Raw genomic sequence first — 15,470 nt, 5'->3', positions numbered from 1 at the left:
GGTATCCAGTGGAGTAGGTACATGTACATTAGATCCATGAGCAACAGGTGTTATAGCAGATTGAAGGTTTGGATAAGAAATTTCCTTTTTATTTCGAGTGTTGTAGCCTTGCACGTTACATGAGCAAAAACAGCAGTCATCTCTGTGGTTTCTAGGCTCATGCCAGACCATTGGAATTCCAAAAGGCAAAGACTTTTTCTTACCTTTAGTCCATTGTCTCAACCCCCCTCGACACAAATGGTGCAAACTTTGTGTGAAGCCCATGATTTGTCGTGGTTCCCAAGTTTTATTCCAAAATATGCGTAATACACTTTTTTTGATGAATTCTGTAATGTTTTATCTTTGTTTCTTTACAACAAATTTACCACAGCTATAACAGAATATGTTTGGGTCATTTATACTACTTCTTGTTGCCATAGCGATGAATAAATAGCATTGAAGAGAGAAAATAATATCAAAGTGCATGCACAAACATATACTGTTCAGAAATGATGCATCATGCAGCCTGTTAACCGTTTATATACTAGTGGTGTGTTTCTCATGGATTCTAGAATGATCAATAAGAATCTCTTATCACAATTGATCTAGAGAAATCTATAGCAAGTGGTTGTCAACATTTTAAGCATAACGAAATGTGACCCAATTTCAATGAAAATGATTAACTTATGTAAAAGTACATACGACGTTTTGTAAAAAATCTGTATATGATGGTGAAAAATGGATATCATTTTCATATTCAGTGTACAGGAATTACTGTATAACATGTAAAAATTTCAAGACAATAAAACCATTGCAGGCCTGTGTAATTTCACTGGAGTTGACAAAGTTGTTAAGTTCTTATAAATATTTTTATTTTTAAATCAAAAACACAATGTACATCTATGTATATTTATTTAATTATGTTAAATAAAAAAATAGTATGGTGTTTTTGTATTGTTTGTTTTCAGCTTTCAACACAGCCAAATTCTTAGCTTTTAGTTTGTGCGGCTATATTAGTTGTTCAGGGAGCTTAAGGAAAATCCAAAGACATAATATTATATTTAATTTTCTCATAATTGTATGTTGATTCAAATATCAACAAAAATTAGTGTGTATTTAAGCTCATTAATGTGCATAATATTTTTCCTCTTTTTAATTTTTGTTTACTTTATGATATGTGTGTTTTGAATATTTAATGAAGCTGAGAAATTACTTAAGTTCACTATTTAATTACTACCATTCTGTCTTGCAGGAGAATCACAGTCCTACTTGTCATTTAACAAAGGAGACTTGATTGTTCTAGAAGATGGTAACTTAGGAGATGCAGTGGCCAAGAACACGTGGTGCACAGGAAGAAGTGAGAAGACTGGTGAGAAAGGTGATTTCCCATCAGAATGTGTTTACGTGTTGCCTTGCTTAGCCAAACCACCACTTGCCATCTTGTCATTATTTACACTGGAAGGAGCGGAACAAGGAAAACGACTTATTACCTATCCTCAGTCTAATGGGCCTGAACCACAAGACAAACCCCATACGTTAGAGGAGTATGCACTTGACCATTTTAGGTAAAACATTTATTCCCACTTTGTGTGTGTGCATGTGGAATTTGATGCTGTATAGTTTCATGTGTTAATAAAAGAAAAAATGTTTCAGTTACTTGGCTATGAATTATAATAAACAACAACAGTATGTAAAATAACAAACACCTTTGTATTTAAATGGTTCAATGAGCAAGATTCTAGCTGAATGATATCTGTGCTTATCACTTTTTTAAATTTCAGAGGTTTGAAAAGTAGTTTTGTAAAAAGTATTTATTTCTTTTCATATAAGTAATTAAATAGCTAAATAATTTCTTACCTTCTTAAACACAAAAAAAATGTGTGTTCCAACTATTAAATTTATATAAAAATTGTAATAGTTACTTTTTGTTTAGGGGTTCACTTTAAAATGATACTATTCTAGTCGTCTAAACACTGACATTATGTTATCCTCACTAGTAAAGATTATTTTATGTCACCCCACAATGACCTATGTCTGCGGACTTACAATCCTAGAAACTGGGTTTTGATACCAGTGGTGGTCAGAGCACAGATAGCCCATTGTGCCACTTTGTGTATAACTACAAACACAAAAAATTATTTTGTCACATAAAATAGCATTACATATCTTGAGGTAATCAGAAGAGAGAGGGGAGCATAAAATTTGGTATGTTGTTTAAACTTAACCATTTCAAGGTTCAAAATATCATTGAATTTATGTTTAACAGAACTCTAAACATTGCTCAAGCCTAGAACCCATACCTGTGAGGAAGTTCAGCTCAAATTTCTAGTATGAACCTCAAGTGTAATGTTTGAGCTATGATATATATCTAACAATAAAAAAATGTTATATTTTATACTATTTTTGATTAGCAGCAAATTACCAGTTATGAGAGTCAAATTAAAATACTTATTGGCAAGTTCTGGTTGCCATTTGTTGAATTTAAGGCACTTAAGAACCTGTCTTCTCTTTTGCATATTACCATCTTGGAACACATAAATAATGACTTGTAAAACTATATTTAAAGACATTTGACTCAAGCATTTCCCAATCTATATGGCTGAAATTATAATCACCCATAATTTTGACTTCATTAACAGCTGAAATCTTAATCTCATTGTAAAGTTTCCCACTAATTTCATCATTATCATTTGGTGATATGTAACAAATTCCCACTAAAAGCCTTTTCCCTTTATATCCACTAATAGAAACCTAAATGGATTCTATCTCCTTGCTATTATCTTTGATATCTTCAACTTCAATGGAATGAAACTCACATTTTACATATAAAGTCACCCCTTCTCCCCCCTCCCTCTTTAATACTCTATCCCTATTAAATACCCTCTAACACTGTATTTCAAAGAAATTTCTGTCATCAAAATCATTTATGTTTAACCATGTTTCAGTTATTCTCATTATATCAAAATCCTTAATTCCTACCAGTGTTCTAAAGTAATTTATTTTATTTCTTATACTTCTAGCCTTACAATAGTAAGAATTAAGCCCATCCTTATAACTACTTCTATACTCATTTCCTATGCTAAATTTTTCTCTCCCTGTTATTCTTTTTGCATTTAGTTTTTCCTGGCCCTCACCACTGTCTAGTCGTAGTTTAAAACTTCCCTTACACCTGAGTTAATAGCTTTAGCAAGCAAGCCAGCCCCTACCCTATTTAAATGGTAAGAGTTAGTATGTAAAGATGAGATGATTGGTTGTTTGGACATGTGGGATCAGTTCAGTGGAAGTAGTGAGCTTTTGGGAATGGATGGTTTATAACATTTAGCTCTAGTGACCTACTTATAACTTCATCCCCACTGTTAATTCTAGGCAGTATCCCTGACAAAATTAAGTTATGTTTTTTTCTTTAAATGCCTTTTTCAACCCCTTGTACTTATTAATTAGCGCCTCTGACCTACCTTTCCCTACATCATTAGCCCCTGCATGCACTACAAAAACTGCATCTCTGCTAGCCCCCTTTATTATATCTCCTGATCTGTCAGTTATATCCTCCACCTGTGCCCCTGGGTAGCATAATCTAATTCTTTTCTCCCTATTTACCCCACAGACTATTTTATCCATATGCCTTGTCAAGGAATCACCTGTAACTATAACCTCCTTATCATCCACATCCTTGTCTGACCCTTCTGTTTTCCTTCCCTCCAATAGTTCCTCATCTGCAGAAGCCAAGGGCTGAAATTTGTTGCTCAACAGAATAGGCTCATTATAACTAAATTCACTACTTTTTGTTTTAATAGTGCTTTTTCTAATTTCCTAAAAGTTATTGTTAGCTGATATATCCCTTGCATGTATAAGCTTAAGCTCCTCCTGAAATCCTGCTACCATTTCCCACAGTCTACACTTTTATTTATCTATTGCCTTACATTAAGCATGATTGCCTCTAACTTCTCCTCTAATCTACAAACTCTACATAAAAATTGCACATCTTCATTACTAGCTTCCGTAGAAGTACATTCCAGTCCTGAGTCCCCTAATAAAACCCACTCATTGCACCTTTTACACCTAACATACTGTGAACATTTAACTCCTACGCTAGTCTTAGCCATTGTATTTATATTTATAGCCTGAAAATATTCATTATCAAATTCAAGTAGCCTATTGTCAACACTGTTACTGTTAAGCCTAACGTTTAAGAACCAATTATATTATTTTTTTATCACTACTTTGTCTTCAAACTAAAGTAATAAAGTTGATTTTAAATTATACAGAACTTAATAATTTATTAGAACAATATACGTAACGTTAATAATAAAATGTATTTAACCTGATTTATATTATAACCTACCTATATCTATAAGCTTAATTTAAACTAATGGATCTAAGTTTAAGTAAACAAGTTAATTCTTAAAACACCAAGAGACAATAAAATAGTTTTTAGATTGTATTTATTTAATAAAACAATGTATTTATCCTGTTTTATGATTTACCAGTAAGTTTAAATATACCTAAGCCTAAAGTACCGTTACATGTACTAAGTCTATTTTAATGTTGTTTGTTTTCAAGTTTGTTTTTTTTTTTCCAGAGTGATGTCTGGTGGATAAATTTCTTGGCAGCATCAATAAAATCTTGATAATTCAGAGCAAAAATATCATCACTATATCTATAAGTGTGACTAATGAGCAAAGCTTTCATATAACCATTTTTACTAAGATTTGTTATCAATGAAAATTCAAGTTCAAATAAATACACATCTTCAGCTAGCAAATTGAGGTTACCTTCCATGGGCGTTCTGTATATTTACACAAAGACACATTGACCAAATTCTACAAATGTTATATCAACAAAAAATATATAGTTGTACAAGTTGTAATATAAAATATTTTACAAGTGAAAACAAAGTTGTTGAAAGCTTTATCAATAGCAATGATAATACATGTACTTTGTAAAGGATGTAAATATTCATTAGCTTCCATTTTTATTCATAATTTGTTCATAGTTGTTAATTGTAAATTTCTTTGAATATATTATGCATTTTTGGATTATGTCTTCAATGCTGTTTATCCACTCTTCAGTAGGTTTGCTTTTAAGGTCCCTTTTTTTTTTACACTGTTTATGTCAAACTTTATTGAGTGAATGACTAAGCTAATTAGTATATACTGTTTTAATGTAGACAGATGTTATTCACAATATCTTTAAAATCAGTTAGTTTCAGTTTACTGTTCATGGATAAACATATTCAACTACTTGTTTTGCACTAGAAGTCCTCTGTAAAATATTAATGTTTTATGTGTGAGGATTTCCTAGTTTAATGTAAAAACTGGCAAGTATTTTACCATTTTAGTCTGCAACACCTGCTTGGTTATAATTAGTAAAAGTTTTTCTTTGATAAACTACAAATATTTTATTTTGTATTAAGTTTTAAGTGAGAAGGTATTATTTCTGAAGATCGTATTTTCACCTTTTAGACCTCCGCCAAAAAGAACAATACCACGGACATTGACACTATCTTCTGCCCGTCGAAAAGACAACGATCAATTATGGCGCCACTCTCGTGAACCTATTAAACAACCACTTCTCAAAAAGTTATTGAACAAAGAAGAAATGAGTCAAGAAGCTTGTTTTGCTTTTAGTGATATCCTTTTTTCTTTACATGATTTTAATTTATTTTAACATCATATATCAGACTTGTTTTACCTCTTAAAGTTGTAGGATTTTACAAATTATAAGGTTCCATTTATCAAATACCTTGTATCTTATTTTTGGATTGTTAATGATCATTAATTACTGGAGCACAATACTAGTAATACCAGCTTCTATGAGATTGTTCTGTACATAACATTTCTTTTTCTTTCTTTATATGATTAGGAAGCACAAGTTTAATGATTATTTAGTGATACAGCATTATTCTTATGTCGTAATGAAATATAAAAAATGTTATACAATGAATGCATTTCCACATTGGTTTCACAATTAGATAATACATCACATCAGTAACATGAATGTTTACATATCATCCTTACCTTTAACATTAAAGTACATTATTTAAGAAGACCATTAATCATCACTTGTACAAACACATAGACTTGAATATGTTTACCAAACAGAATATGTCCTTAGCAGAATACCTCTTTTGAAGTATATGGGTGATCTTCCATCTAGAAGAACTCGCTCAGGAAATGAATTAACAGATCAGATATTTGAAGGGCCACTAAAACATGTAAGTAATTATTACTTCATGTATATACTTTTACACCTAAAATGAATAAATGTTCACGACTTTGTCAAAGTTAACTTGTTACTTAATGAATTAAAAATAAATAAACCTATGTGGACTTAGCTTGGCTTTGTAACTGACTGTCTTTTTATATTTATTTAAATTTCAACATTGTATACTGAACATTACTAGCTCAGACAGACATAAACTATTATATTTAACATATGGAATTCTCTTTTAGTCGTGTTACCTTTCAAATTGTAGTGGAAAAAAATATTTAAAATATTAAAATTGTTTTTGCAATAGAAAAACAATTTCCAAAATAAATTTGTAAGAAATAAATACATGGCAAAAATATCACTTGCTGAAAGATCTGTTAGTGACCCTGTTTTCCTGCTACAAGATCAAGTTAATAAATATAATAAGATGAGAAGGCTTTTTATGTAACTTTATTGTAACATAAAATGTTATAAATATAATTAGGATAATAAGATATTAACTTCATACACATATGTATGGTTTTGTACTTTTTATTTTTACGTTGGATCTAAATTTTAAAAATAAGTTTTTACACATATTTTAATGAGCAGATTAGATAAATATAATAAAATGAGAAGGCTTTTTATGTAACTTTATTGTAACATAAAATGTTATAAATATAATTAGGATAATAAGATATTAACTTCATACACATATGTATGGTTTTGTACTTTTTTATTTTTACTTTGGATCTAAATTTCAAAAATAAGTTTTTGCACATATTTTAATGAGCAGATTAGAGACAAGTATTAATTAATATTCAAGATAATTGAAAAGTTGTTGTTGCATATACGTAAATTTTGTCTTGATTGCTTGAAACACCATAAATTAGTTTCTTATTCATTTGATAGGAGATTCTCAGGGATGAAATTTATTGTCAAATCATAAAGCAACTGACTGACAATAAAAACAGGCAAGAAAATTATATATATTACTTAGAATTAATGCTTAGTGTAAATTAAAGCTTTCGTTTAGTATTTTAATCCTTTCTTCATTTTAGTTTATGTGTTAGTTGAATTAGGATGAATAGTGTATATGTTAAAATAGTTTTAAATATTGAAATTTAAGTCTTATCAGAACATTCATGTCCACCAGCCTTTACAAATTGTGTACTGTTACTGCCTCCAATACAGAACGTTGAATTTGAATACTGTTTTGCCATAGCCTTATTCAAGGTATTATCATAGCATATCACTAAATGTTTTTCCTCTGAATTTATGCAAATGTTCAAGATGATTAATATTGAGAGTATTTACAAGGAATTTTCACAGCTATTTACTCAATGTGACATCATTTCTGTGCCAAATCTTAATGAATGATTGAATATATTTTTGATTGAAAAAATATGTATAAATTTACGCTGTTAGACAGTTTTGGACCATTTTCATGCTGTTTTAAATGATAACTGTATAAACGTTTCACAGTATTCCCTTACCATGAAAGATATGAAATCAAAACTGTCAGTTGTGCCTGGCAATGGGCATTCCTGAATTTGATAGAGTGAGGTGAAATACAGAAGCCTTTATATGTTTAAAGAATCATTATATGTTTCTAAAAAACCATTTGTATTTAATTCATGTACCTATTATGTGAAAAAAATAATAAAATATTGATTGAATAAATTAGTTAGTTTTCTTTAGCATATCGATTTTTAGCTTTTATGTTTAGTTATCCCAAACCTTTTAATTTGATTGGTTTTTGAATTTTTCATTCCTTGAAATTCAAAACTAAAATATACTTTTACAATAACTAAACCCAAATTTGTTGAGTTATTTATTTTAAGCATCTTCCAACACAAACAGACTGAGTGAGGAACGAGGATGGGAGTTGATGTGGCTAGCTACAGGTCTATTTGCCCCAAGCCAATCTCTTTTGAAGGAAGTCACTGCTTTTCTGAGGACACGTCGACACCCTATTGCTGTGGATTCTCTCCAAAGGTTACAGAAAACTCTGAAGTATGTTAATTTATAAAGTTACTATATAAAATCTCCTCTTTAGCATAACATAACATAATATTTTGGGACAACATGGGACCTATTGGTCCATCTCGGCTGTTCCATTCTCCAAACTGAATTAAAGTAATTTAAAAAAAACCTTAAAGTATTCCCTTATCATTTATATACTTATCAAGCTTTTTCTTAAACTCACTTAAATTTACTGCCTCTACAACATCTGAAGGCAAACCCATTCTAAAAGCATTATAACTCTTTTTTTAGGTTTCTTACTTTCTTGAAATTAACTTAATTAAGATAAATATTTTTGTTTCCTGGATAATTCTACATAAGTTTGTGGGCTTTAAACTTTTATTATTATTTTAAGTTATGGATTAAAACTTTCAGTGAAAAGACTAAATTCAGATTTTTGTCATAGTGTTCTTGTTATCTCAGTTTCTCATTCATTAGATTTGTTAGTATTATTAAAGATCTGTTATAAACCATTCACAAATTTTAGGAATCATTATTTGAAACAGCTTGGAAATAACATTAAAAAAATGTGTGTTACGTGATACATTATAAATTATACTCCAAATTTTATTCAGTATATTTTGAAAATCATAAGTTTGCAAATAAACTTGAGTTAATAATATCTTTGTAATTTTTCAAATAACTTATGTGTAGAATTGTTTGAATTTGGATTAGTTTTCACTAGTTTAACAAAAATTTTTAAAAACAAGCAAGGTAATGCAAATAGATGAGTGAGATTCAGACATTGTTAATCCATCTTATATTGAAAGAACTAATTCTTACCTACAATAAGTTTTATTGTTCCACAAAACATCAACAGTTTGTTGTAAGTGCAGTAAGATTAAATATTCACTGGTAATATAAACTAGTACTCTTTTGGCAAAAGAAACTTGTTGGTTGGAAGTTTATGCTTCACACACACAAAATAAAAGTTTCGATATGGTTCTTCTCTCTTCTCACAAGATTAATTATTCTCTTTTATTGCTGCCCTCTATATGCAAACTTTTTTTTTATTATGCATGCCACAAGCCTTTCACACACCCCTATTGGAATCAAATGATTCCAACATGTCTCTCATGCAAATCATCATGCATCATCTGTACACCAATAGGAGCATAGTACACTCACGTGACCTTCTATGTGCCTCTCCCGAACTACTATTTCTTGTTTGGCAGGGCTCACACTCAGACATCTTTCTTTTTTTGTCTGGTTTTGTGTTTGAAATTGTATTTTCTTGAAGTGATTTAATTTAACCTAAAATATTCAGTTTCTTTTTACATTATTTCAATTCACTTACCCTTATTCTAGTTGCATTTATTATTTACTTCAAATGCTTTTGTCCATTACATCACCTTGAATTCCAAAGTTAATGTCATCACTTTGGGTGTCACACAATCAACAGGTGCTATACCACAGGCTTCAGATGCAGGTAATCTGACAGGAGATTTGTCTACATTTATTATTTGCAAGGAGATTGAACTTTATATAGGTCAACCTTTATCTCCAGACATTGCCCCTCTTCCTCCTGAACCTGTGGAATCTGGTCAGGCTGATGAGGACTTTGTTCACCTGTTTCCACTTCCTAATTGTGCTGTGCCTTCCCATACCCTCCCTGAGGATTATGTTTGGCCTTCCACATTTTTTGGACTTTATTTCTCAGGTACGTAACATTTTATCCCTCGCTCCTATATCTTATGACCTATTTCCTGAATATACTTCCTAACTCTGTTTGGTGTTTCCCCTGTCCCATGACATATGGGTTCATACTGGCAAAAATGACTCTCAGTCGTGCGATAGTGTTATAGTATGCCTCTCCTCTCCATGGTCTTCGGATCAGTCGGCCCTCACATTTCATAGGGAAGACTGTCCATGTCTCGACCAACAGCTGTTAGGGTTCAGTTTTGTCCGTTTGGGGGTGGGCCTTGAATCTCCCATTAGTCTCACCTGTGCCCAATTTTCCCACCTCCATCATACCCTCATGACCCTTTTGTGGTACCTTTCCATGATCCATCTCCTGTCTGAGGCTCTTCACAGAAGTCCTGAGGGGTTTTCTGGGGACACCCTCTCCCTCCTTACCTCCACGTTGGCTCATTTATTATCTTTGGCTCTGGCTTTACAAACGTAGTATCTTTGTTGCTGGGACCTTTTAGGTCATGATGCTGTTTTATCTCGAACCTGTTTACCTGCTCCTTATCTCCAGGATTTATGTATGGCTCTGTTTTTAAGGCATTTCGTCTTTGTTACAGTCCCGGAATCCTTGGAGCCTCGGGTGGCATCTGTCCAGCAACAATCTACTGTTTCCCATTTATCTCAGTCAGAGCCAAGTGTGGCACCTATTTCAGTTTCCCATCCTTCCCCTTCCTCTCCTTTACCTGTCCCTTCTTTCTGGGGTGCCATGGCTTGCCATTTTTCTTGACAATGCACGATATGCCACCAACAATTCTGGTGGGTTTGGGCCTAGTGGGGGAGGGGAGGGGGCTTACGTTGTGACTCTCGTTCATTGGTGGCACCTTTTCATCTTGGATGTTTGGGTTCTTCAAGTTTTATCACAGGGATTCAGAATTCTGTTTCTTGTCCCAGATACCTGTTTCCTTCCCTTCTCCTCGGGATCCAGTAACTTGTCAGCATCTATCAGAGGTAATAAATTACCTCCTTACCCAACAGGCTATAGAACCTTGTTTTTCTCAAAAATACCGGGGACTGGAGGCCTATCATAGATCTGCCCCGCCTCAATCGCTTTGTTCATCTCCCACATTTCACCATGGAGTCTTACCTCATTCTTTGGTTGGCTTTTTCTCCAGCTCTATGGAAGACCAAGATGGATGTCTTTAATGCCTATCTGCATATTCCCATCTCAGAATGGTCTCATCCTTATCTTCGGTTTGTTATTCGAGGGGTGGTATACCAATTTTGTGCCTACCCTTTAGGCTGGCTTCATCTCTGTACATTTTCTGTCAGGTGGTACAAGCTTTTGTTCTTCATCTTCATGCCCTGGGGCTGTGTTTTCATTTTTACAGGGACGACTGGCTAATTCTGGTTCATTTTAGATAGGCTGGTTGATCAAATTGGAGAAGTCCTGCCCAATACCTTCTACATTTGGGAATCTTTTTCAATGCTCATCTCAGTCAGGCCCAGCTTTCTTCTTTTAGACTCCATTCTATGGAATTGTCAGTTCACTATGCCCTGTCTGCTTCCTCACTTTCTGTATGCGAGTTTCTGTTGCTTTTGGAGATGTAATTTTTTATGATATTGCTAATCCCCCTCTGCTGTGAACACACTCCCTTCAGTGGACTCTGCATTATCAATTGAACCCTGCTCGGGATCCCTTGATAACTCCTATCACCCTTCCTCCTTCCCTTGTAAACAATCTCCTTTGGTGGTTGGACAAGAATCACACATCAGCGAGTGTCCCACTTCCTCCTCCTCATCTGGAATTACATCTGTTAATGGATGCATCCCTTCAGGGCTGGGGTACATGGGTCAATCAACATGAAGCTTCAGGTTGTCGGTCTCTAGATGAACAATCTTTACATATCAACATCCTAGAGCTCCTAGCCATTCATTGGGCTTTGGATCACTTTCTTCCCATTGCCAAACGTTGTCAAGTAATGATCCATTTGGACAATTTCACAGTGGTAGCTTATATCAATCACCAAAGTGGCAACCAGTTGAGATCCCTTTGTTTTTGTGCATTAGATCTCCTATATTGGGCCCAGGTGCAACCCTTCTGTTAAGTTGCATGTCATGTCCCGGGTGCTTTCAACCTTGTAGGGGGATCATCTGTTTTACCCAACAGAGTGGTCCCTTCACCCCCTATTTTCTGGTGGCTTTGCAGTCTGTGGAATGTTCTTTACATCAATGCTATTTTGGTTACCCCTATTTTTGGTCCATGGTTCCTCATCCTCGGGCTTTAGCTATAGATGTTTTCATCCAAGAGTGGGCACACAAATTCCTATATGTTTATCCTCCTATTCGATTACTTTATCTGGTAGTTTCCCTGATCCATGCCACCCCATGCTGGGTCCTTCTGATTGCTCCCTACTGTCCAGCTCGATCATGCTTTCCTTGTTTACTCCACATACAATTATTCCCTCTAGTACCACTTCCCTTATTACCTGACCTCCTTCATCAACCCTGGTCACTGGTTCTACATCCTGCACTTCATGTCCTCTGTCTTCACGCCTGGCTTTTGTCCAGTCCTTGGCAAGGAGATCTGGTTTCTCCTGTCATGTAGCTTTTCATTTGTCCCAATCCACTCATCCTTCCTCCATGGAAGTGTATCAGTGAAAGTGAAAGGTCTTTTTGCACATGGGCCCAGGCTCGGGGATTTCCGGCTGCTCACCCTACTATTGCTGGTGTCACTCATTTTCTCACATGGCTTTTTGATTGGGGGTCTTCAGTCTCCTCGATTTCAGGTTATCGGGCTGCTTTACCCCATACCATTTGCCTTTCTCGTTACTGCAGGATTTTTCTCTCACCCATCCTTACCATGTTAATCCATTCCTTCTGGATTTGATGACCTGCCCTTCCAGATTTGGATATTAGCATGGTCCTCCATTTGAACCTATATCCTCATGTTCTTTGTTTCATCTGTCCCCTAAGGCATATTTCCTTCTTCTTCTGGCTGATGGGCGTCAACAGTCTGACGTGTTTGCCATTGACATTACATGCCCACTTTACCACCATACCTATCTTCTCCTTTATCTGGATCGTTCCTTACTCCACAAAACCTCAGCGGTTAGTGAGGGTAACTCATCCTTTTTTCGCCTGTTTCCCTACCCTCTATTTCTCATCTCTACCCCCTTCCTGATCTGGATAGACTTCTATGTCCTGTGCATGCTCTTCATTTTTATATTACTCACACGACTTCCTTCCATAGTTCCCATCTCTTTATCCCTTGGCAACCCTATTTGTCCAGGGATCACTCTCCTTTTACACTAACCATTTGGGTTCACCATTTGATCCAGTTGGCTTATTCCTCCTTGTACTTTGTATTGCTCATCAACTCTGACTTTTCACCTTTTCCTTCGCTTCTCATCTTCATCAACCTCTGGAGGAAATCCTACAATCGGGCATGTGGACTAACCCTAACACATTAATCTCCCATTATTTACATCATATCGCGGTTTTGGCTTTCTTGGGTTTTCTCCTTCTGCCTGTAGCTACACTCTAATCTTCGGTGCAACTACTCCAATACTGGGTAAGTCTGTAATAATCATTTATTTTCTTTCAGGGGCCCAATCTTCATACCTTCATTACTTGGATCCCCTCTGTGGCAAGTGGTGCCTGGCCAAGTATTCTTTAACTCTAAACCTGCACTGTATGCCATGTTGAATAGCACTTTCCTTCCATGTCTCCATACGTTCACCTTTGTGATTGAGTGTTTCACAAGATCACTTGTAGGTGATTAACCTCATGATATTTGCTTCATAAATTGGCCCTTTCTGGACCGTACCACCCATGAACTTCATGGGTAAAGTTGAAGGGGATAGTTGCCCATCCCTGCCATGATTGAATAAATTGGTATGATCTGCTTTTCAAAATTGCACTGTCTCGGGTGACGACACTCCTCCGGGTTCTCCAACGCATTCTCACCCTCCTTTCTTCTAGTGGAGTAAGGGAGTCCTTATCACTTTCAAGCTGCTGGGGTGGTTAACCAAGGAGGCACCCTGCTGGATGGATTCCACATAAGTTGGCTATAATCATTTAGTTCAGAGTAGGTGTTCTGCTGGTGTAGATGATGTACTATACTCCTATTTGTGATTACACATACAACAGAGATGTCAAAATGCAGTTCACCTCTTCAATTGGGAGCATTCTTCCTACACACTCGTGGATGTCGGTACCATGCGGGCTGGTTTTGGATTTTGAGTGAACCAATCAACATAAGTCTTCATGCAGGTTTCAGGTTGTCTATCTTCCTCCCTCTATTCCTTCTTCTGTGTGATGGGTCACAGTTGTGATACGTGGGACTATTCTGGTTCTATCCTAGGCTCTCCCTTGTTCTCTTTCTTGTTACGTGGATGTTACCGTCCTTTGGATGGTTCCGACCTGTTTCACAGCCATGGGAGTTGATTGCATGCGATAGACTTCTTTTCGATACCAGATGTCACATTCTTGGATTGATAGTCAGAGCTCATCCTGTGTAATACCCAGGAATCACAGTATTTCTAAATTCCCTGGTTCTTGGGTTTGAGGTGAGGATGGTATGATCCTCATCCTACCCTCATGTGGATGTTGGTACCCTGCAATGAGGTTTTCAATGTAGTTGACTTGCTGAGTACTGTTAACCGCACTCTAGCCTCTCTACACCATGGGACACATACTCATTTACCTACTTTCTCATTGTGGAATTGAATTACTATATTTTTCTCTGGTTAGGATCACTTTCTCTCCCACTAGGATGTGCTCCTCTCACTTTGTGTCCTGATTTTTACACATTCCTCAATTGGGAAAAGAGTATACCTGGATCAAAAGTGGTGTGTTTCCCCTCTCCAGATCTTTGGATCTGACTCTCTCATCTACAGGGGCATCCTTCAGATGCTTTTGGGGGGTACGTCTGTTCTTCCCTCACACTGGTCCCTCCTCCTAATCAATGTGGAATTCTAGTTAATCTTGTGAGCGGAGGGAAATACCGTATAAGAAGTTATAATTTTCCTATACTAAAATGTATTTCCGATAGGTACTCCCTCCATTCACACTTACCACCCTTCCTCCCCACTCACTTCTGGTGCTTCCGTCATCTGCCAAACTTTTGAAGTGATAGTCAGTAGGGGGCACATAGAGGGAGTCACAAGAGTGTACTATGCTCCTGTTGGTGGATAGGTGATGCATGATGATTTGCATGAGAGACACGTTGCAATCATTTAATTTCAATAGGGGGATGTGGAAGGCTTGTGTCATGCGTAATAAAAATGTTGCATATAGAGGGCAGCAATAAACAAGAATAGCTAATCTTGTGAGCAGAAGAAAAGTACCTATTCGAAATACATTTTCAATATAGGAAAATTATGACTCATATTCAGTCTTTCTCTGCCTGTTTAATACTTTACCTGTCTCATTTAGAAAAAGTTGTTCTGGGACATTTTTATGTATGTATGCCTTTTAGTCTGCCTTTAAAACCAATGTGCATTTACTTTCTACTGATACGAATAGTGTCTTGAAATCTGCTGCTGTACTGAATAGCTTCTCAATGACAACTCTATTTTTTATATCATTCTGGATGTTTTAACTCTAAATCATTCCTTCCACACACACACACAGGTATTTTATTTCAA

The 15,470-nt window shown here is 35.4% G+C and overlaps 1 protein-coding gene across 1 annotated transcript in view; it reads left to right on the top strand.

Moving 5' to 3' along the window:
- LOC106457206 (myosin-VIIa) overlaps window positions 1–15,470 on the top strand; it is a 135,781-nt gene that overhangs the window by 104,417 nt on the left and 15,894 nt on the right. The window contains exons 33-37 of the mRNA XM_013916600.2: window positions 1,232–1,544; window positions 5,442–5,608; window positions 6,102–6,193; window positions 7,081–7,142; window positions 8,032–8,184. Of these exons, the coding sequence (XP_013772054.1) occupies window positions 1,232–1,544; window positions 5,442–5,608; window positions 6,102–6,193; window positions 7,081–7,142; window positions 8,032–8,184 (787 nt within the window). The remainder of the gene's footprint in view (window positions 1–1,231; window positions 1,545–5,441; window positions 5,609–6,101; window positions 6,194–7,080; window positions 7,143–8,031; window positions 8,185–15,470) is intronic.

The sequence above is a fragment of the Limulus polyphemus genome, unplaced genomic scaffold (assembly GCF_000517525.1).
Source record: "Limulus polyphemus unplaced genomic scaffold, Limulus_polyphemus-2.1.2 Scaffold303, whole genome shotgun sequence".
Taxonomy (NCBI): domain Eukaryota; kingdom Metazoa; phylum Arthropoda; class Merostomata; order Xiphosura; family Limulidae; genus Limulus; species Limulus polyphemus.
The sequence above is the reverse complement of the archived record's forward strand: the minus strand, read 5'-3'. Positions and strand labels throughout refer to the sequence as shown.